Source organism: Eulemur rufifrons, chromosome 2 (assembly GCF_041146395.1).
Source record: "Eulemur rufifrons isolate Redbay chromosome 2, OSU_ERuf_1, whole genome shotgun sequence".
NCBI classification, from domain to species: domain Eukaryota; kingdom Metazoa; phylum Chordata; class Mammalia; order Primates; family Lemuridae; genus Eulemur; species Eulemur rufifrons.
The window spans coordinates 50,282,706-50,305,958 of NC_090984.1; the positions used below are offsets into that span (position 1 = coordinate 50,282,706).

At 50.7% G+C, this 23,253-nt stretch overlaps 1 protein-coding gene and 1 pseudogene across 1 annotated transcript; one reads left to right on the plus strand and one right to left on the minus strand.

The window, feature by feature from the left end:
- Window positions 1-5,937: 5,937 nt before the first annotated feature.
- VPS18 (VPS18 core subunit of CORVET and HOPS complexes) lies at window positions 5,938-14,369 on the minus strand. The gene is made up of 5 exons (XM_069461438.1): window positions 14,032-14,369; window positions 12,851-12,992; window positions 9,868-9,959; window positions 7,856-9,726; window positions 5,938-7,120 (listed from the first exon to the last, which is right to left on the minus strand). Exons 1-5 carry the CDS (start codon window positions 14,120-14,122, stop codon window positions 6,395-6,397), a joined length of 2,922 nt encoding a protein of 973 aa, XP_069317539.1. The 5' UTR covers window positions 14,123-14,369; the 3' UTR covers window positions 5,938-6,394.
- A 2,421-nt stretch (window positions 14,370-16,790) lies between these two features.
- Window positions 16,791-16,944, plus strand: LOC138380945 (U1 spliceosomal RNA; annotated as a pseudogene).
- The last annotated feature ends 6,309 nt before the right edge of the window (window positions 16,945-23,253 follow it).

The window sequence follows — 23,253 nt, forward strand, 5'->3', positions numbered from 1 at the left end:
GGGGAATTTCCCAGGCTTCTGGTTACCCGAGATTGCTGGGGACAGAACCCATGTACTGTAGTCCTAACCACTAGACCACACGGCTTCTCCATGGCTTGAGCTGGGAAGGTCCGAAGAGAAACTCCCCTTCCAGCCCCAGCCCGGAGTGTAGACTCTTCCCCCAGCTACACGGATGCCCCTGTGGAGGCTGAGCTGGGCCAGAGTGCGGTGGGGGATGCTGGGGGGTTTCTGCCCACACTTATGGTTTCCAGATTCCAGCAGATGAAAAGGAGGCCCTTAGGGGCGGAAATGGGGGATGTGTGATGACAAATTTAGACCGATTGCTTAAAAAAAAAAAAAAAGCCAGAAACTCTAAAAAATAAAAGCAAAAATTCCACTAGAAAACCAAAGGGAATTATTTGATTGTGAAACGCAGTGCCGTGAGGCGCTGCACGGTTTAATGTGGAACAGTATCAAGTATCAACTTTGGCTGTTTAGAGGAGGAAAGGAGGCTCCGTCTGCTGTTCCTGCTTCACCTGCTGGGGTTTGGGACAGGGATATAGTCGGGCAGGACACCTGGGAAGCTGTCTGGAATCAGGAGCACTTGTTGGGGGTGGAGGGGACAGCCCTGTAAAGCTTGGGCCCTTCAGACAGCCACATTCCAAGTGTCCTGCTGGCTGTGGCCAAGGATCCTGGCTGGCTCATGTAGGGAGCTACTCCAGTGGAGGCTCCAGCTGGTCCGTACCTGAGAGCATGGGAAAGGATGAGCTGTAAGGTTGGGGTTTGGGGCATCTCTGAGCTCTAGCCTTAAAGGGAAATGGCGAAGAACAGAAGATAAAAGAGTGGACATCTGCCTGGAATTCTGGCCTGCTGCAGGCCCAACAGGTCAAAGGTCAACGGGAGGACAAGGGGGACTTCCTGAGCCTCCCAGGGGAGTGCCAGCCAGGCTGACTGTTGTGCAAGCTCTGGGCTGGCCCGTGAGGGTAGGCTGGCAGAGGAGCTACGCCTGGTCAGTGGCCAGAGTGATGTCTGTCCAGTCCCCTGGAGCTGGAGTAGTGCCCTCTCTTCTCTGGGAAACCAGGACTCCCAACAGCGGCACTCTTGTCCCACCTGAGGCCATAATCTACATGCCTGAGGGCTTCCTCTCTCATTCTCACCCTGAACCTCTCTTCCCTAGAATCACCATTAGTCAAGAAACCAGATAAAGCACCTCAAGGAAGCCCCTTTATTCTAGTTCCCTCTGATTCCCGAAGAGATCAGAGGGGTTTGTGAGGGACAGCAGGGATAGGTCTCCAGGCTCCCAGGCCTACAGGAATCAGGCTCAGAGTAAAGTGGACAAGGCCAGGGACCTGGAAGTGCTCAGGCACCAGGCACTGGGCTACTTTGACAGATTGCTGCTCTGCTCCCTCTTAAGCAGAGCCTCTCAAGGTCTGCTACAGTTAGTCATATATTAGAGGTAAAGAAATCAAGGTTCCAAGGGTGTGATTAGCCTGATACCTGGTAAATGGCACAGCAGAGACTTGCACTTGCTCTCTCCAGAGCACCTCCTTGTCCATCAGTTCAGCCCACCTTGGCTGGAGATGGGAGGGGGCACCATGAGGAGTCGAGGACAGCGTCAGGCTCACAGTGGCAGGGGATTGCTGCCCACTGGTGCTGAACCCCATGGATCCTGGATGGAGCCGCCTGTCAGCCACCAATTTCTCCTCTTAGATTCAGCATCTGTAGAATCAGGAGGTGGGATGGGCAGCTCAGTGGTTTTCAGACTGGGTTCTTGGGCATCCTGGCATCCCACAGGGATTGGGATTGGGGAGGAAAGGACAGGCCGAGTGAATGGGGTGTGGGCTCCCCCAGCCCAGCTTCCACCAGAGAAGCTCAGCATATCAATTTCAGATACTGGAGATTCATGAAAGTTTTTATTTAAATAAGGGTTCCACAGCACTCCACGGTCTCTATCTGAAGTTTCTGTAGCTCTGGCCTTCTGGGAGCTGTGAACAGTTCAGGTCCTGGGCTGGGGAGAAAAGCCACAAGATCTGCTGAGGGAAGTAAGTAGGGTAGACCATGTCTGGGTTTCTAGCCCTATGGAGATGCCAGCGAGGGAGCAGATCAAGGGCCAGAGCTGTGAGATCAGGCCATGGCAGGGGCAGTAGGCTGCAGGCACCTACCTCTGCACCAGGGAAACACAAACTGACCTTTAGCCACAGCAGCCTGGGAACTGGGAGCAGCAGATCCTAGGGGCCAGACTAGTGCCCCTTTCCCTTTTTCTGCCCAGGCTTGTTCTCAGTGGATGCTGGTTACCAATCTAGGGCCACCCAACCTCCCATGACCTCATGGTACGGTTCCCGACTGCTCAGCTCAAGGGCTACTACAAGGTGAAAGCTGAGCAAGGAAAAAGCTGCTCAGGGAGAGGAAAGCACCAGTCATGGGGCATTCAGAGTGGGGGCCAATTCCCTTGAAAGGAGAGCCCTTCTTACTTTACGCCCCTTTTACTGGCCACTCTAGACCAAAGTTTATCCCTCTGCCTCAGTTTTCCCTTTTGGAATCTGAGCATGAGAATGGTGTCCCTCTCCTGGTGGCCTCAGCATGCATAGCTCCCTGAATATCATCATCTCCATGCTCCAGGTGAAGGAGAAAGCAGAGGGCTCCAGCTGCCCAAGCATAGAACTAGCATCCTCCTTCTATCTCACTGCCCATCCCAGGCCTGCTTTTGATCACCATTCACCCTCAACCTGCTGTGGGGCTCAGCCTCGCCCCACAGAAGCAAAGCCGCCAGCAGGGTCCTTTGTGGTGCTGCTCCCGTGTGGCACTGCCTAGGGGCCCCACCATGGGGCAACAGATGGACCTATGGTCGCTACAGAACAATGGTGGGGGAGGGGCCCTGGCATCGCCCGCCCCAAACAGGAAGCGCTGCATGAGCTTCAAAGGACTGGCAGGGCCAAGGGGCTGAGTGGTGGAGCCAGTGCCAGGACTGGCTGCTGCCTGAAGAGATGCCTGCCAGCCTCGGGATGCCCAGCCGAGGGGGTGGGGCTGCGGTGGCAAGGGCAGCTGCGGCTCAGGCAGAGGATGCCTTGCAACCCTCAGGACAGCAGCTTCTGACCTGGGAGCAGGTTGGGGCAACTTGGGTTGAACACTGGGCTGTTTCCCAGTTCTCCTGCCACTCGCCAGTGGGGCTGCAGGTTCTTTCCCAGGCCACAGTCGGTCTGGCTCTCCAGCAAGTAACCATGAGGGGCAGGGCTGGCACCAAGCCTGCCGCCCACTCCCTGCCTCCTGCTCCCAGCTGCTCCGCTCGGAGCCTTTTCCTCTCCACTTCCTGTTCACACAGGGGCGGGGCGGGAAGTGGAGGGAGGAAGTTGGGGGGAGGCGTATAAGGGGTACCCATTGAATAAAAGGAATTAACCGTTTCCCTCCTCTGACCTCTGGGAATTTCCGCCTGTGAAAGTGTCTCGAAGAATCAGTAGAGCTGGGGGAGTGGAGAGGAGGTGTGCCCCCTCTTGGCCCCCTCCCCCCACCGGGCGGTGGTGGGGCCAGATAACTCCCTCTGGGCCCCTAACCTTTTGTTTCCCTGGCGCCAGGGGGCAGCGCCAAGGGCAGCGTGGAGCCCGGTGTCCTCAGAGCCCTCTTCCAACCAATGTGGTTGGTGCCAGACCCCACGGCCTGCGACGCGAACCTTGGGGGCAGGAGCAGGAATTATGAGAATTGGTGGTCCCAGAATGAGCTCACACCCAGGCTGAGCCCTGCGCCCTCTCTGCCAGGGTTCGTGCCCTTGGCCAGCCCGCCTTGGGGACAGAAGGCAGGCGGGGAGGGAGGGCGGGCGCTCGGGCCAGCAGGACCTGGGACTCTGGGCCGACACACCCTCTAATGGCCACACCCCCTGGAGCTCCGGTAGGGAGCAGAGGGTTCAGGAAGCCAGTAGATGGCGCCCCCTAGTGCCCGCTGCCGACTTGGCAGGGCGGCCCCCCAGGGCCCTCTCAAGGGCGGGCCTCAGGAAGCACCTGCTCCCCAGGACCAGTGGCCGCCCTGTGTCTCCCCCAGGTGGCTTCCTTGTTTACAGGCCTCCTGCCCTGGTCCCAGCGTCACTGCCTGTAGCCACTCCTCCTATTTCCAGTGACCTCCAGGAGCAGCTCATTCATCTTGGCCCCAGCCCACGCAGCTGCTCCCCCACCCCACCCCCTCTGGCCCTCCCCCAGGCTTAGGGCCAAAGCCCTGAGGGCCTTCTCTCTGCTCTCCACCAGGCCTTGCTTGGTTTCCAGGGATCTGAGAGCAGTGGCTTCCCGTTGCCCTGACTCACCGGAACCCCATTCTGTCGGTGCCAGGGAAGCCTGGGGCCTTTTCCCAGGAAAGAGGAAGCAGCCTAGGACCAGATGGGTTGGCTTAGAAGACAGAGGGGCAGGGGTGTCCGAGACTGCTTTAGCCAAGCCCTCTGGGAGCAGGGAGCAAGAGGGCAGTGTTCGTTTAACAAACATGTTTTAGGCATCCATTCTGTGCAAGATAGAAGCCCCAAGCTGTTTTATCTAAGTAAGCAAGTGACCACCAAGCTTTTATACTCAATACTCACTGACAGTGGGGAACAGGGACCCCTGAGCCCTCCTCTGGTTATGTCTAGGTGTGAGGGGAGCTTAGGCCATATGTGGAGAGGAAGCAGGAGTCCCCCAAATCTTCCTGGAACAGTGGAAAAAGAACAGGATTAGGATGCCCTGTACTCACTCACTGGGACCCCATCCCCCACATTTGCTCCCACTCTTGCTTCTGGTGGAAGCTGGAGATTCTGAGGGTCATCAAAGCTGGGCAGCTTCCAGCTTTCTCGGTTGGCAGGGGCCATGGAGACATGCGGTTGTTCTAGTGGTTAGGGAATTCAGCAGCAAGATTCAACCAGGACTACAGGAGATAAAGTTTTTGGCAGAGGATTAGGCTGGAGCAGAGAAGCCTACAGTGACCAGCCAGGTGGGCCTGACCCCAGCAACACTCACTTGTTATTTTGTTCCAGTCTGGACCAGCTGATAGATCACACCCAGAGCCAGGCAGTGCAGTGCAGTAAACACTTGCCCTGGGGCAAAGGGCTCAGCTGATATCACAGGAAGGCCCCACTCCAGGACTCTCTAGGTCTCAGCCTCTAGCCACAACTAAAGCATAATCTAGGGGAAGAGTGGTTACAGGAGCAGGCTGAGGAGAAAACATATCTGCCAAATGCTGTGGATAGTGGCAGTGGCAGTCTGACCTCCACGTTGGACCTCTACATTACGGTTAAATGCTAGACAGTGGCAGGGGAGTATCCAAGCTGGTAGGGAAGGACAAGCACAATCTAGCATGCCGAAGGGGTAGCAGAGGGAGAAAGAATGAGGGGCTTAAAATCATGCTAAGGCAGTGCTGACCCTCAGAAAATTTTTGGGATGAGTAGGGAGGGACTAGACTGAAAAAGTACTCAAGTCACTGGAGAGAGACTTAGGAAGTCAGTGCCCCAAGTGCCAAGGATTCTGCAGGGAGCAGCACCACCTGCTGGCCAAAGGGAAGAACAGCCCCTGCTCCATGATTTAGGTCGGGGGCTGAAATCCCCACCCTCCCAGCCCTGGAGTCAGAGAGGATGGGTGGACAAGGAAGTGAGCAGAATCTGGCAAGATCAAGATCATCCTGTCTCATCTCCAGATGAAGGACCGTGTGCCAAGGAGTGAAGGCATGTGGGGCCCTAGCAGCGCCCTGTGGCATCCCAACCCTGCCTGGAGATCACTCATGCACCGCTCAGTCCAGCAACACGAAGCTATCAACTCCAGAGCCACCAACGTAGTGCAGACAGTTTAATGCTCTCCACCCCTGTCACCATCGCCCACTGTCCTCCATGAGGCCCTTGGCCCCAGGGCACCCCTCACACAGGAGCCCCAGACTGTGCACTAGAGCAAGCCCACGATTAGTACCACCTTTCCCACAAAATGCCCAGGACTTGGAGGGCTGCCTTTTTCACTGCTGGGACACCGGGGGCAGACAGAAGAAAAGGCTTCCTCTGAGGAAGAAGAGCTAGAGGTCCAGAGACCAAAGAGTGAACAGAAGGAAGGACAGTCCTCTCACTCTAGAAATGCTAGAAGGTGAACAAGATGTGTGGGGAGTGACAAGGACAAAACAGCTGCTAGATGCAGGGGTGAGGTAATGGGTCAGATTTCTGACTCCCCTAGGCTAAGGCCCTCTACTGGGAGCCAGGCGGATGGCCTGGTATAACAGCAGCTCTAAGGCAGTTCAGAAGAACAGCATGAGCTGGCAGATACACTCGTACCTGACACCTCATGGACGACAGCTATAATTCTACTCCCCCCGGTGTGGTCATAGTCCAGCAATCACAAGACAAATGAGCACAGACTAGGGGATGGCCTTCCCAAGAGGGGTCACGTAGCTGCTCCACACTGCCTGCCCACCCATCAGGGGTGACACCCTCCTACAGCCAACTGAGATGCTCTTCCTCGTAGCGCTGGGGGTCGATGAAGGGCCGGTCAATAGAGCGGATCATCAGCTCCCCACAATACACACACTCAGCGGCCACCAGTTCATCGAGGTCAGCCTTGAGCTGTTCCCGGCTGGGTCCCCCAGCAGCAGCCCCACCCTCGGCCTCCTTGGCCCGGGCAGAGCCCTTGGCTGGGGGTGGGGCAGCCCCCAGCTTTCGCTGCAGCTCCTCGAGCCGGGCCTGCTTGTAGGCAGGCAGGCCAGGTCGCACGGCCTGCAGCAGGCAGTCAGCATGGAACATGTGGCCACAGAGGAAGAGGTAAAAAGGGCGGTTGAGCAGGGGGAAGTCGCAGGTGGCACATTTGTCCTGGGGCTCCACAGTGCCGTAGCGGCCCCGCAGCTCCTGCAGGTCTCGCCGGATGCGCTGGGCACTGGCTGTGGCCTCTTCCATCTCCCGCTGCAGCTCCTGGATGTGGTGGTTGTAGGCCTTAAGCGAGCTGCAGATTGCCTCCTTGAAGTGGTCGATGGTGACAAAATCAGGAAAGAAGGGCAACACATCCTCGATCTTGAGCAGGGGGCAGCTGGCCAGGCAAGCCATGGCCGTCTGCACGTCTTCCTCCTCCTGCACCACATGCCGTGCAATCTTTAGCCACAGTTTCTTGCGCAGTTCCTCATCCTCCTCAGGCAGGTCTGCACACTGCTTGGCCAAGTCCACGTCCACCTGTGGGGAAAGCATGGCGTTAGGGTCAAGCCCCTCTCCACTCACAACAGAGGGTTTCGGAGAGACAGATGCCGGGGAAGAGGCCCCAGGGCAGGGTTCCCAGCACTCGTAGAGGCAAGGGGGCCAGGATGGGAACCTGTATCACTAGTGGGCCTGTCCCTGTCACAGCTATGTAAACGCTACTTATGGTAATAGTAGCAGGGCTCCCGTTTTAGTGAAGTTAAAAATCACTTGGGGGATATATTCAGAATATGGAGTTTTGAGCCTTACCCTCAGACATTCTAGCTCAGTAAGACCTGGGTTCAGGCCAGTTACAGAGCACTTCCTGTGATCCTAAGGCAGGTGACAATTCATGATTTGAGAAATGTAACTTAGTACCTTCCCCTCTGCCAGCATGTATGTTCCAGGCACTGTTCTAAGTGCTTTTCGCACACAATACTTTACTTAACCCTGTGAGGTAAAAGTACTATAACATTACCCCCATTTTGTGGCTGAATAACCTGAGGCACAGAGAGGTTCACAAACTAGCCCAAGGTCACATAGCTTAGTGAGTGGCAGAGCCAAAACTCAAACTCTGACTCCAGAGTCTGTGTTCTTAACCTCTACACTATAGCACCTCTCTGCAAGGGAAGCAGCACCCCTTTGCCATGGCCCCCCAGCCCCCAGTCTTTCAGCATGTAAAGCTACTGCTCTCCGGGTCCCTCTCCTGGCCGGGGTCAAGACTCGCCAGCTTACCTGCAGGGCCAGGTCCACAGCCTCCTCGTACAGCTCCAGGACCTTGTAGACGTGGACACAAGCACGATGGTGTCCATGCTCAGCGCAGAGCCGCAGGGCATACTTGAGGTCGTAATGCACCCGGTGTGGGCTGGCCCCAGCCTGCTCAAGGTAGGCCAGCAGTGAGGCTGGCTGGCCGCGGGCATACAGAGACAGCAGGTAGTTGTGAATGGCCTGCTCGGTCTCCCCCAGCACGTTCACGCAGAACTCCATGTAGCGGATGGCCTGGCTCACCTGCTGGGCCTCACCACCCTGGCTGTAGTTCACCAGGGCAGGGATGAGCTGCCGGGCATCCAGCCGGCTGCCCAGCTCGATCCAGGCGTCTACCAGCTGGCGGGGGATGTGACGGATGAGGATAGGTGAGAACTTGTAGAAGAGCTGGGGGTCGCGGTGGCGGGCAAGCACAGCCAGGGCCTCTTCGTAGGCCTCGTGCTGACAGTGGTATGCCACCACCCGCTCGTAGTCCTGCATGATCACAGCAAAGTACACCATGTGCTCAGTGTCCCCGTGACTGGCGAGCAGCTCATGGATAGACGCCCGGCTGGCAAAGAGCCACTCTTTGTGGCGGGGGCTGCTGAGGAAGGCACGGAAGCGCTCCCGTGTTTCCCGATAGAGGGTCAGGGCCTCTGGGTCACCCTGCAGAGCACCGAGCCGGCTCAGGTAGAGCTCTGTCAGCCAGGTGGTCAGCAGTGTGGCCTGAGTACGCTCAGCTGGCTTCAAACTGGCCAGTTTTCGCTGTAGAAACTCAGCCAGAGCCTCCTCCTGTCGGGCCTCCAGGAACTTGAGGGCAATCTCCTCAAAGTAACTCTGGGTCAGGGCATAGCAGCGGGCGCTCTCCAGGTAGCGACGCTGGCGAAAGCAGAAATCAGCCTCCCGGGCCAGGACTGTGTCCAGGCAATCAGGCCGCTCTCGACAATACTCTTTGGCCAGATCAAAGCGGTTCATGTCCAGGTAGGTGCGCCAGACATCCCGGGCTTCCCGCTGCACATGGTAGCGGAAGACAGCCCGCTCAGTGTAGGCCCACAGCTGGCCTGTGGAGGAGTCCTTCACCATGTGCTTCAGTGGCCCAAACTTCTCCAGGAAGTGATCCTGCAGCACCACCTGCCCGGTCAGTGTGCACACTGCCTCCACTCGGTCTGCCAGCAGCAGCAGGAAGTGGAACTGGGTCAAGACGATGGCTAGGGGCGGGCTAGCCCCAGGACCTACCCCCTCTGGGTACTCCCAGACTCGCTCCTCACTGAGCAGGGAGTCAGGACGCCCGCAGTCCAATGCACCATACAACACGCCATCCCCCATCATCCAGGCAAAGGCCCGGGGTGCAGAGCGCAGCTTGGGGGTATAGAAGGCCAACTCACTGTAGCCCAGGTTGCTGGGAAACTCACGGAATGGGGGTGGGTGGTCCGTGTAGGCTGCAAAGAGCCCTGAGAAGCCCTGGGCCTCAGCCCCCTCTGCTGTCCGACCTATGAACTGGAACAGGCGTTGCCGAGTGGTGGCAATAACAAAGCCACGCCCATCAGGGCCCCGCTCGGCCTCAAGGGAGCACACAGGCGCAGGACCCCCTTCTTCATTTAGCACGTACAGTGGGCGGAAGTAGAGATCTGGGGCAGGGCCAAAAAGCCCACCCTCGCTGGCTGAGAGCTCTGCTTCGAAGATCTGGCCTTGGGCAGTCCCAACCAGGATGGGGCCTGTGCTGCTCTCAGTGCCCAGTGCCTTGTTCCAACCCACACTCTCCACTAGCTGCCCCTTCCAGCGTGCTAGTGGCCGTACCTTCTGTCCATTTCGGTTCACATAGAGGACCTCGGTGCTGCTCAGAGCAATCAGCAGGTGAGAGCCTGGAGTGGGGAGAGCATGGCACTCTAGCAGATGCTGCCATTCCCACCTTCAGCCTCCTCCCGGCCGCCAGCACCCTCAGAGCCCACCCACCTGGGCAGTGACTTACCCACAGGCCCCCTCCTTAGATCACCACCACTTACCAGTATGGTCCAGGAACATCTTGTGAACTTTGGCATCATCCTTGCGCCCCAGCTCCACATGGTTGGGTTCGTTTGTCTTGCCCAAGTCAATGCTGTGGGGGCAAGAGTCATAATATCACTCTAGAGAAGGGAAGATGCTTTTTCAGATCATGGACCTCATTAATAATCTAATGAAAGCCACAGCCTTTCTTCCCTGAAATCTACACATACACATAAAATTCTAAATACCATCCCAAGGGAACCCTAAAACATAAACAGGGTCCTACTTAAGAACCCTCAGCTCTGAGAACTCTCCCCCATCTCATTTTGAGAAGTCAATAAGGAAAAGTTTTTCTCCTCTGCTCAAAAGATCTCCAGTGCATCTGGGAAGACAGGCAGGGCTCTCCCAGATTGCTGGGGCAAACAGGGAAGAACAAAGAATAGCTAATGCTTACTGAGCACTTTTTAAATACCAAGCACCATGCCAAGAGCTTAATCAATCTAGTATTATCTGAGTTAATCTTCACAGTAACCTTGAGGGGTACTCCTGTTTAAATTATATTTTCCTTATTAAATTCTTTCTAAATTATATGCTTATTCTCCCATCCAAGTACTAACCAGGCCCGATCCTGCTTAGCTTCCAAGATCAGATGAGATTGGGCATATTCAGGGTGGTGTGGCCATAGATTGCTTATTCTAACTGAACAATCAATGCAGCCAGGCGAGGTGGCTCACGCCTGTAGTCCTAACACTCTGGGAGGCCAAGGTGGGAGGACTGCTTGAGGTCAGGAATTCAAGACCAGCCTGAACAAGAGCAAGACCCTGTCTCTACCAAAAATAGAAAAAAAAATTAGCTGGGTGTGGTGGCGCATGCCTGCAGTCCCAGCTACACAGGAGGCTGAGGCAGGAGAATGGCTTGAGCCCAGGAATTTGAGGTTGCAATGAGCTATGATCAAGCCATTGTACTCTATTGGGGCGACAGAGTAAAACTCTGTCTAAAAAAAAAATAAAAAAGTCAATACAAAGATGTATAAAGAACAAGTTAATGATTTTCTTCTCAAACCCATCATTCCCAACTGAGAATACTGATGTTAACATCTTTTTTTCAAACTCATAACATAATAGGGTGCTTTTGTTGCCGTTACTACAAAAATGCTTTCATACTGTATATGTGTATATATCTTCATTTATAACTTGCTTTGTTTTTCTCAATTAACGATATTTCATGAACATTCCACTAGTCAACAGATATAGCTCTCATTATCTTAATAACCGTATAACATCCCATTTTATGACCGAACCATAATTTAATCATCATTTTCCGAAGGATGGGCATTCAGCTTGGGTTCAGTTTTTCCTACCACAATAATGCTGCTATCAATATCCTTGTGTTTATACACCTGCAAACTTTTCTTTCTACAGTATACATTCCCCAAAGTGGGATTGCTGGATCAAAGTTATAGATGTTTTAAATTTTAGTAGACATTGCCAGATTACTTTACTAAAAGATGGTGGCCATTTACTCTCTCACCAGCAATGAGTGACAGTACCTTTCCCTGCATCTTCACCAGCACTGTTTATTACTGTTTTAATTTTTGCCAATCTGATAGAGTTAAAAAAGATGGTAGCTTACTGTTATTTTAATTTGTATTTCCTTTCCCAGAGGTTCAAAATATTTTCATATGTTTATTGGAAATTTTAAGTTCTTACTCTGTGAATTGCTTGTTTATATTTTTTGCCTTCTCTTTTCTACGAATTATCTTTTTCTTACTAATTTGTAATGGCTTTTTAAGGAATAGGGATATAAATCCTTAGTCATATGTGAAATAAACATTATTTTCCCACTGTCTTTTGTGTTGACCTAATGTATAATGAGTTTTTATTTTGTCATAACAGCAATTATTATATAGTCAAATACATATATCTTTTTCTTTCTTTTTTTTAGAGATGAGGTCTCACTATGTTGCCCAGGCTGGAGTGTAGTGACTATTCACAAATGTAGTCATAGTGCACTATAGTCTCAAACTCCTGGGCCCAAGACCAGCCTACCAAGTAGCTGGGACTATAGGCATGCTCCACTGTACCTAGTTTAAATATATCTTTTTCCTTGTGGTTTCTGGATATTCTAGCTTGAATAAGAAGTTCTCCTTTTGGCCCAAGAACACAGACATTTATTAAATGTTCTTTTTATATTCTCATCGTTTATTTTTTATGTTTAAATAACTGTTCGATCTAGAATTCATCTTTGTGAGACAGAGGTCTATCTCTGTTTTATTCCAGACGGTTAATCCAGATAAACAATTTTGCTGACATCTTTGTCATATATTATTTCCAGTTATAGTGGATACATTTCAGGACTTTAGACAGTTCCAATGATCTATGTCACTAATCTGTGGGCTGGTACTACCTTTAACAGATGAAGGAAATGAAGAAATATGTTTAAAGAGATTAGGTGACTTGCTCAAAATTCCATAGCTGGTAGGTGGTACAGCTGGTATCTGAACCCAGGTCTATCTGATTCTTAACTACTATACTAGATTGGTTCTCTTTGGGAAGGAACAGGATATTTCCTCAAAATTCCAAGTCTACTGCTTCACTTGCCCAGAATGGAGGAAAGGTCCCAGTCAGTTAATAGTCCCCATATAGTCCCTGCTCTTTTTTTTTTTTTTTTTTTGCCATGGCTAGAGTGCCGTGGCGTCAGCCTAGCTCACAGCAACCTCAAACTCCTGGGCTCAAGCAATCCTTCTGCCTTCACCTCCTGAGTAGCTGGGACTACAGGCATGTGCCACCATGCCCGGCTAATTTTTTCTATATATTTTTAGTTGTCCAGCTAATTTCTTTCTATTTTTTAGCAGAGACGGGGTCTCGCTCTTGCTCAGGCTGGTTTCGAACTCCTGACCTCGAGCGATCCTCCTGCTTCGGCCTCCCAGAGTGCTAGGATTACAGGCATGAGCCACCATGCCCGGCCAGTCCCTGCTCTTAAACCTTTTCAGCCTTTGATTACCGGAGCAGTGTGTCCTTGCCCAGGCTCATGCACAGCTGATTGCTGGAAACAACGAGACTGGTGATCCGCTCGGAAGGGGTAAAGTCAATGCGATGCTTCGCGAAGATGGGTACCTCCTTCTCCAGCTGGGCATTCACGTACCCTATGGTGAGGAGTGAAGAAAAGATTAGGTATGGGACAGACAGAGGAAAGGCAAGGAGAAGCCGAAAAACAAAACCAAACCAAACCCAGTATTCCTCACCATTTTCCAACATATTCCTACTTCCAGGACCTCGATTAACAATAGTTTGATATCAAGTAGTTTGCAGGTCACCTCTGCATTAGAGGTCTTGAGCTCTTCCCACACTTCTGACAGCAGTGGGGGTTGATTCTTTGAACCCCTGAGATGCTATTACAGCATGATGTACTTGCTCCCAGTGGGAATGGGACAGGGTGGGGGTGTAGTGTGGTTGGTGGTCTGGGCATTCTCCCTTATCAGTCTTTGGCCCAGCAACCTCAGCTCAACTAAAGTAATCTAGCTCCATTCTCTCCCCTCTTCCCTGTCCATGCAATGAGACTCGGTGAGTTTCCAGAAGAATGAGGGGAGAGGGAGCCCTGGGGAACGTCCCAATTGGTGGTATTAACAAACTGCAGCTACTTTCTCTCTAAGCTTTACCCTCATTTGATGGCTCCAAACATCCCAGCATTCTGCCAACTCTGCAAAAACTTCCCACAAACTCCAAGCTGCACACAGCCCCAGCCAGGGCCAAAAATACTTCATCTCTATTTTTCCCTGTTCAGTGACAAAATTCCCTCTAGGACCCTCCCTCCCTCCAGAACAGCACTCCCCTTTCAGCAATTTCTTTGCCCATTCCCTCCTTCCCACCTCCAGAAGGGGCCTGGTGGGAAAAGTACAGAATCAGGCATCATGAGAAGCTTGGTGCCTATTCTCAGTTCTCCCAACAGCCCAACCGTGGCCTTGTAGGCAGGCACTTCCTTATCTGGGCCCCAGTTCCCTCTCAGAAGGACCCTAGTGGTAGGGCTGCTCCTGTTGCTCTTTCAGACTCCGACCATGCACCAGCTGGGGGCCTGGATCCGGAATGCACGTCCCCGGGGCTGGACTCGAGTTGTTGGAGCCACCCTCCTCGCTCCTCCACTGCAGGTGCTAGGAGAGCCCAAAGGGGCACCCTCCTTTTCCTTACCAGAGTGGGGAATGCCCACGCTCGGGCAGCCGGGCTGCAAGACGGCCGAGCGGGAGAGCGAGTCCTCGTACTCATCCAGGATGGACGCCATGGTGCCCGGCCTCTGGGCCCTTTCTCGGGGGCCCGGGGATCACAACAGGGCTCCCCCAGGGATCCCCGTCTCCCCGGATTGGAAGTTGCGACACCCCAGCCTCTGACAGATCCTGGGAACCTGCTGACGCTGCTTCCTCTTTAAAATCCTGAGGATCTTGGTGCTCTCGCTCTGTACTCCACTCGCGCCCCCAAAAGATAACAGGCTCCCTTCAGCGGGTCCCAGGTGTCCCAACCTCGCCCCAGCAGCTCAGCTGACTCCCGCCCCGCGGCGCGCGCCGATAACGTAACTTCCGGGTTCCCAGAGCCCGCGGTTGCCGGCGCAGGGCCGGCCGCTGGGGGGCGCAGCGAGGGGCGGGGCGGGGCGGGGCGTGCTCGGCGGGCCTCACAGCGGGCGGAGCTGGGGACGGCGCTGCCGAGCTGAGCCGAACCGGGCGGGCTGGCCCCACTGCGCTTCGGCGCTGCCACTCTAGGAGGCAATCCCGGCCTTTCAGCCCCAGCTTTCCCGCCCCGGCTTCCCTCCCGCAGATGGCCTGCTCAGCCTCCCCAACCAGCTCCCGCTCCCACCTCTCTAAACAGCCCAGGAGAACCTCCCGTTCCTCAGTCTAGCCGCTGTCTCGGTCCCACCTTCACAAAGCACGGGCAGAGCAGTCTTGGTCTCCCTTCTCGCGTACCCGGGGCCCGTGGACCCTGACCTGCCCCCCAGTGGCTCCTCGGTGTGGGGTGAGGCACTCGGGGCAGCCAGGGAAGACAAAGCTGCGCTGAGTGCCCAGCCGCTTCCATTCACTCGCTCAACGCCATGGTGCCCAGCACTTACTCTGTGCCAGGCCCTGGACTGGGTGCTGGGGTCACGGAGATACGTACGGCACCTTCCCTGCCCGAGAGAAGGTCATAAACCACCAGGGACTAAGGACCAGTAAATAGATTATTAATATCAGAAAAGCTACTGATGGATTTATTCATAAGGTCACTCGTTCCACCAACAAATGTCCACTCTGTGCCAAGCACAGTTCCAGGCTGTGGGTACAGGGCAGAGAACAAAACAGAAAAACGTGCCTGCCCTCGTAGGGCATACCCAGCGACATGGCCACAGCGCTGTGGCAGCGTGGAGGAGCTGGGGAACAAATATCTCAAAGCCTAAAAGGAGCGAGGAACAAATAGAGGCAGGGGGTGACGGGGCAGAGGTGGGGGGAGCCGTCCACAGCCTGAGGCAGAGAGGGGTGTCCCAAGCCTCAGGTGCGACTGTGGTTGGGTTTCCTTCTCCCACCTGCTTAGGCGACCCAGACTGAGCCTGTTCCCTTTTGGGGCACATGGGCTCTACCTTGCTAAAGTGGAAGTCTCTCAGCAAGGGTCACCAGTGTCCTGGCTTTTGCGGGTGGCCCCAGCCTAGCAACTTAGATCACCCCTTTGGTCTCCAAAGCTTTACGCAGACTTTACGTGGTCAAGCTACTCTTGCGGAACTTTCCTGCCAGGAGCGGAGAACTTTGACCCTCATCGGCTCCCACTGAGCGCTCTCTAGGCCTAGAGAGGATTGGCCACCGGAGATGGGGCCAGGCTATGCTGTCCAGGGTCACTTCCCGTCGTGCGGGGTCCTGCTTCTCCTGACCAAACGTGCAGCCACGGCGCCGCTTTCCCACCGCCAGGTCCAAGGAAGAACAGGAGCTATGAGTTAGGCAGGAGGTTTTCCGTGCCGGGAAAAGTGATCCCAGGAAGCGAGCTGGCTGCTCCAGGCATAAGGCTCCACTCAGATCACCTGCCTTCTCCCCTCAGGTCTGGACTGTGCAGAGAGCTGTCCCCCCGGAACCCACCAGCAGCTGGAGGTCAGCATAGGAAGGTTGTCTCAAGGGCACAGAGTACTTCCAGCCACTGCCTCACTGTCCTCAGTGCCCCCCTGTTGGGCTCCACTGCTCTCTGGGATGTATGGGGTGGGGCCTAGGTGGACCAGACTCAGTATGTTCTCCCCTGATGCAATCAACAGCAATACACCTCCACATGTTCATCCTTCAATCCTTAGGCTGGACTTTGGAGTAGGTGCCAGAGATCAGCCTTCTTGTCCCTGCCCAACCACTCACTAGCTGTGACACTGCACAGTTGATGCCCTTAGCCTTGTCTACAGAAGTTTCCTTGTCTACACAAATAGATATAATAATACCTACCTAGTACGTCTGTGTTGAGGAGTAAATGAGGTGATCCAGGTGAAAGCTCATTGCCATATAGCATAGTGTCCAACATAAAGCATGTGCTCAATACACTGTAAATTCGGCTTTAATCTGAGAGCCCCTCTCAAATCCTCCTCCTCCGTGAAGCCCCCCTGGACCCCTCAGAACTGCTATGACTTTTCTTCTCCTGGCCACTTGCAGGCACCTAATTATGAAGAGGGGACATTTTGCTTTGATATAACAGACGCTGGTTATAGGTAATAGCCTTGGCATTTCTGAGCATGGGGATACAGAGGTGCCTTTGGGAACTGACAGCTGGAGATACCGGTTCACCAGCTTCTAGAATCAATGTGGCAGTTACCATGAGACAGGTGAGGGCTGACTGTTGGGCCAGCAAGAGGGAGGATTCGTGTATGAAAGCAGTTGAATTTGACATAAGACTTGAAATGCATGTATGATCTCCAAGGGCAAAAAAGGGAAGGCATAACACAGCCCTCAAGAAAACCAAGAATACTTACCTGGCAGGGGAAATACCATGGGTGGTTTTCCCAGGGCAAGATTTATCCATTGCACTCCAGTTGTGCTGACCCCTGCAATTTTTCCAAGTGTTGGAAACTCAACTGCATAATTTGTGGTCGTGGGGGACTGTTTGTACTCTCCCTTGGTTAAAAAAAAAATGAAGAAAAGAAAACCAAGAGCAAAAGCCTGTAAGCAGTGGATGTTTGGGGGCAAACGCTGGCGCACTTGGGAATAGTGGAGTGAAGGAAATGGGGCAGGCTATGACCAGGTTGTGAAAAGTTTTGGTTATGACATCATCTGATGTGGGTGCTAGAGAGATGGGTGGTGGCCTGGGTGGAGTTTACCTCAGAGAGGAGGAGACCTGAGGCAGAGGCGAAGCAGTGAAGGACCCAACTGGGAGAAAGTAGGCTGCGAAGACATTTCCCAGGAAGGGTCCCCTGGACTTAGTATCAAGTTAGATGTGAGGGGTGAAGAGGACAGCTCCTGCGGAGACCTGGCAGATGGTTGCAGTGACACCATTCAAGCAGGAGAAGGACTAGATGGAGTGGGGTGGAGGTCACTTCACTGAGCTCAGCCTGGACACCTGCAGGGCACTTACTGGAAGAGCCCCAGCACCGTGGGTAAACTCTGCCAGGACAGTCAGTAACTCACCGATAAATATATACTAAACAATTGCATGAACGAGTTCTCCTATATCTCACTTTCTACATTTGTAAAATAAGGAACTCCATCTTACAGCATTGTGGGCATAATAGGATGTAAATGCAAATCAGCGCTGTGCCTGTACCTAGAAAATGCTCAATACAAGTTAACTATTAGTAGTAATTATTGACTGAATTAAGATCCAGACCAAAAGGAATGATTTAATTGACTTAGTTAAAACTAGATATCATTTTTATTTATTTATTAATTTTTTTTATTGAGACAGGGTCTCACTCTGTTGCCTGAGCTAGAGTACAGTGGTGTCATCATAGCTCACAGCAACCTCCCACTCCTGGGCTCAAGTGATCCTCCTGCCGCAGCCTACCAAGTAGCTGGCACTACAGGTGTGCACTGCGCCCAGCTAAAAAAAAAAAAAATGTTTTTATTATTTATTTTTATTTTTTTGAGGCAGAGTCCCGCTCTGTCACCCTGGCTAGAGTGCCGTGGCGTCAGCCTAGCTCACAGCAACCTCAAACTCCTGGGTTCAAGCGATCCTTCTGCATCAGCCTCCCAAGTAGCTGGGACTGTAGGCCTGTGCCACCATGCCTGGCTAACTTTTTCTATATATTTTTAGTTGTCCATCTAATTTCTTTCTATTTTTTAGTAGAGACGGGGTCTCGCTCTTGCTCAGGCTGGTTTCAAACTCCTGAGCTCAAACGATCCGTCCGCCTCGGCCTCCCAGAGTGCTAGGATTACAGGTGTGAACCACCTTGCCCAGCTGAAAATGTTCTTTTTAAAAACAATTTTAGATTTACAGAAAAATTGAAAAGACAGTACAGAAGGTTTCCATATACCTCATATACAGTTTCCCTTACTATGAACATCTTACATTAGCATGGTACCTTTGTTAAAATTAATGAACCAGTATCAATACAGGATTATTAAGTCAAGTTCATACTGTATACAGATTTCCTTAGTCTTTACCTAACGCCCTTTCGGGTGCAGGATCCCATCCAGCATACCACATTACGTTCTCATCATATCAAATGAAGGGTGCGCAACGTCAGCTTGATTTACCACTGTTAATCTTGATGAACTTGCTGAAGGAGTGTTTATCAGGATTCTCTACTGTAAAGTTACCTTTTTTTTTTAACCTTTTTAACACTGTACTCTTTGGAAGAAAGTTACTACATACAGTTCACACTTAAAATGTGGGAGTTATGTCTTCCTGAGGGCAGAATATCTACATATGTTATCGGGAATTCTTTTCTATGGGAGATTTGTCTTTATCTGCCATTTATTTATGTAATTCAATTATTTATTTATATAGTATCAGTATAGACTTATGGACATTTACTGTATACTTTGGGGTATAATCCACTACTAGTTTATTTTATTGCTGAAACTGTTCCCATTCTGGCTGTTGGAAGCTCAGTTGGCTCCTGTGTCCTTTTGAAGTGCAGTGGTTCCCCTTTACCCACAGTTTCACTTTCCATGGTTTCAGTTCCTTGCAGTCAACTGACATCTGCAATTAGGGAACTGTAGTACTATAAGATCTTTTGAGGGAGAGAGAGACCACCCTCACATAACTTTTATTATAGTATATCGTTATAATTGTTCTGTTTTATTATTAATTATTGTTGTTAATTTCTTACTCTGCCTAATTTATAAATTAAACTTTGTCAAAGGTATGTAAGTATAGGAAAAAACATAGTTGTCATGTCTCCTTAAACTCCTCCTGACTGGGGCAACTTTTCAGATTTTCCTTATTTTTGATCACCTTGAGAGTTTTGAGTTGTTGGGCAGGTATTTTGTAGAATTCTCTCTATTGGAATTTGTCTGATTTTTTTTTCATGTTTAGACTTGGGCTGTTTATGGGTTTGGGGGAGATAAAGCACCATTATCATCATTGTATTGTATCAGGGGTGCATACTATCAACATGACTTATCACTTTGATATTGACCTTGATCACCCGACTGATACAGTGTTTGTCAGGTTTCTCTACTGTAAAGTTAGTCCAGGGTTTTTGCTTCCTTGAGGGTGAAGTAGCTACATAAATCCTTTGGAATTCTGCAGGGGAGATTTAGGAATTTGTTTTTAAATTTAATTTTTCTTTTAACCATCATAGCAGATGTACACAATTTTAAACAATTTTAAAATATAGGTACAAGACTTAGTAAGAAAACCCAGCAGTCCTTTGCCCCATCCCCAGTTAATCTCCATCTGTACTCATCACTCAGTGCCCCAGGCATGCTGATCTAAGGACGTTCTAGAATGTACCACACCCCTCCAGACATTGGAATATTTTGTTTTGGGGGTTTGCTCACTCTAGAATGGCTGCCCTGATACTCTTTTTTTTTTGCCAGGATCAGGCACCCTGCTTCTCTCTTTCTTGGACAGGAACAGGTGTCTCTTGCATACCCGCTCCTGGTACAGGGCCTGGCACAATTGTTGGCTCCTCTTAAAATATGCTGATAGAAAGGAGGCCCATGCAGAACAGCTCTCCACTCCCTTTTGTGTTCTCTCTCCTGTTTGGTTCCCTTTCAGATGGGTCCAAACCTACCTGAATAGCCCCAATTGTTGAAAAGTATCCTTTTCCTGTTACAGTCACCCCTTCTTTCACTGAGGGAATGCCAAAGCCCCACCCAAGGCCCTTTTTCACCCCCCACCACCCTCCAGGGCTGTAGGGCCAGTAGCCCCACTTGTCTAGGTGGGAAATAAGGGCATCCTCAGATCAGGGTCCTTAAACAAGGGTTCACACATCCTTAGGGCTGTGAAATGATCTCCCAAGGGACACAGGACACAAAATCATTTTAAAGGAATCAGTTTCTGGAGCCTCAACTTCCCTGGGCTCTTTGCTAAAAGCGATCAGTAGGAGAAGGTGCCTGGAAGCAAATGGTAGGTCCCCTTCCCACCTCTCCTGCTCCTGCTTTACAAGGAAAATATCGCTGTTCACCCCACTCCACCACAATGGAGCAACTTCATCAAACCCCGCCCCCAGGGTGCATTGCTTGAGGAGAAGGGGGTGTAAAAACCTCCAGAGATTCCAGCAAAGAGACCACTTGAATTATTGCCTTTGTTGCCCACAAAGAGAATAACACTGTTAAGACTTAGAGCCTTACAAGACATATAATATTAGAGAAGAAAAAGAAAAGGAATATAACTTTATAATGGTCAAAAAGAAGTGTATACCAATTACAAATAAGAATGATTGGTATAAATAAAAATGTTTGAGTATAACATGTATTCCATAAGATTGGAAACATTGAAAGAGAAAATAAATAATATAAAATTTCCAGCTGTTAAACAAGAGGTTATGTATTTTTTTAAAACGGATGATGGAGAATATCAAATTGCTTTGATATTTAGATTCCAGGGCATACATTTTTTTTTTTTTTTTTTTTTTTTTTGAGACAGAGTCTCACTCTGTTGCCCAGGCTAGAGTGAGTGCCGTGGCGTCAGCCTAGCCACAGCAACCTCAAACTCCTGAGCTCAAGCGATCCTCCTGCCTCAGCCTCCCGAGTAGCTGGGACTACAGGCATGCATCACCATGCCCGGCTAGTTTTTTCTATATATATTTTTAGCTGTCCATATAATTTCTTTCTATTTTTAGTAGAGATGAGGTCTCGCTCTTGCTCAGGCTGGTCTCGAACTCCTGAGCTCAAACGATCCGCCCACCTCGGCCTCCCAGAGTGCTAGGATTACAGGCGTGAGGCCCGGCCAGGGCATACATTTTAAAAAGCGAGATAACAGGCACGAGCAGCACGAGGTGGGGTTGCAGGCATCACATTTCTCATTTGCATCTTGTAGACAGTTCGATTGCAAAGATGGTCAATGTACCTAAAACCTGAGGAGCTGTCTGTAAGAAATGTGGCAGGCATCAGCCTCACAAAGAGACCAGTATGAGAAAGGCAACGATGCCCTGTGTGCCCAGGAGAAGAGGTGCTATGATTAGAAGCAGATTGGCCATGACGGGCAAAGGCAATTTTCTGGAAGAAGGCTAAAACCACAAGGAAGATTGTGGTAAGGCCAGACTGTGTTAGCCTAACTGCAGATCCAAGAGGATGCTGGGCCTTAAGAGAGGCAAGCATTTTGAACTGGGAAGAGATAAGAAGAGAAAGCGCCAAGTGATCTAGTTCTAAACTTTGGGATTTTTTTTTTGTTGTTGTTCTTTTAATTTTGAGGGGAAAATGTTGAAGCTCTAGAAAAATTACCCGTAGGAAAATAAATACAGTATTATTCTTACTCCAAAAAGAAAAAATGAGGTTAATAGTTTTATTTAAATGACAATATTTACAGTACACTACAAATGACATCCTTTGCAACTATTTAGTCTTAAAATGACAAGTTTGACTGTCAGCATAGTTTTATTAACTTGTTTAGGGAGTATGAGAGTCTTGGTGGGATGGATGCTTTGTGTCAGCACCACTTCTGCCGGGAGCCCCCCAAGGCTGGACTTTGCTCTCCCCTCCACCACCCTCCATGCTGCTTTTCCAGTGGCCTTGCTGGCCATGCCTTCAAGGTCCCCCATTCTTTTCAGATATGGAATCCACTTCAGCCAATGCTGTTGTACAAGTCCCTTGGCCCTTCTGAGCTCCCCACTTCTTCTTTCAACTGTAAACTGAGAGGGTAGAACTAGACCATCTCTAACATTCTGTGATTCTCTAAAAGCTAAACCCTGGTCACACTCCATTTAGAGACATTTGGGGACAGTGCATAGGGAATATGGTTTTCAGGGCATTGCCTTGGAGCTGGGTGTCATGCTTCTTTCCTGTCCCTTAGTCTTGGAGACATTTCAAAAGATGCCTTAGCCAGGGAGCCTGCTCTGACTAATGTGAAACCCAGGGAAATCTAACTGCCACCCCTCGTCTTGCCTCCAGCCTTAACAACCTTTTGATCATAAGACCTGACACCCTGTAAGTACTTGGGAAGCACCTGCTGAATGAATGCATGACTTGACATGTTTATGTGCGTTATATGCACACACTACATCACACTGCATATGTAGGAATTAAGCTTGCTATGTATGCACCCACATGGCCTCTTGTAGAAACTGTTTTCAAACTTTTAAAAATGGTGAGATTTTATATTAAAAACAACAACACAACAACAAAATGCAAAATGCTTTGTTTTTGTTTTTGTTTTAATCCTTCTGAATGAGGAAGAGCAAAATGTTTTAAAAGACCAACACCACCAAGTGTTATGAGATTGTAGAGCAACTGGAACTCTCATACATTGCTGGTGGGAATATAAAATGGTATATTCTGAAGAGATGGGCCTTGTAATAATCAATAAATGAATAAATAAAAATAAAATGGTGCAACTACTAACAGCCACTTAACATACATATTTACCTTGTGACCCAGCAATTCCATACCTGGGTATTTACCCAAGAGAAATGAAAACATGTCTACACTAAGATTTGTAGAAGAATGTTCATAGTAGCTTTATTCGTAACAGCCCCACTGGAAGCAACTCAAATGTCTATCAAGAGAATAAACAAATTGTGGCACATCCATACAGTGGAATACTACTCAGCAATGAAAAGAAGAGAGAACAAACTACCCTTACACATGACAGCATGAAAGAATCTCAAAAACATGCTGAGCAGGCCGGGCGCGGTGGCTCACGCCTGTAATCCTAGCACTCTGGGAGGCCGAAGCGGGTGGATCGCTCAAGGTCAGGAGTTCAAGACCAGCCTGAGCAAGAGCGAGACCCCGTCTCTACTAAAAATAGAAAGAAATTATACGGACAACTAAAAATATATATAGAAAAATTAGCCGGGTATAGTGGCGCATGCCTGTAGTCCCA

Bases quoted from the DNA above. Each gene is read 5' to 3' on its own strand.
- VPS18 (XM_069461438.1), bottom strand. From the start codon at position 14,122: ATGGCGTCCATCCTGGATGAGTACGAGGACTCGCTCTCCCGCTCGGCC. The intron at 9,960-12,850 runs GTAATCAAAGGC...TTGCCCCCACAG, and splicing joins GGCAAGGACACACTGCTCCG to CATTGACTTGGGCAAGACAA. The intron at 9,727-9,867 runs GTAAGTGGTGGT...TCCCCACTCCAG, and splicing joins GATGTTCCTGGACCATACTG to GCTCTCACCTGCTGATTGCT.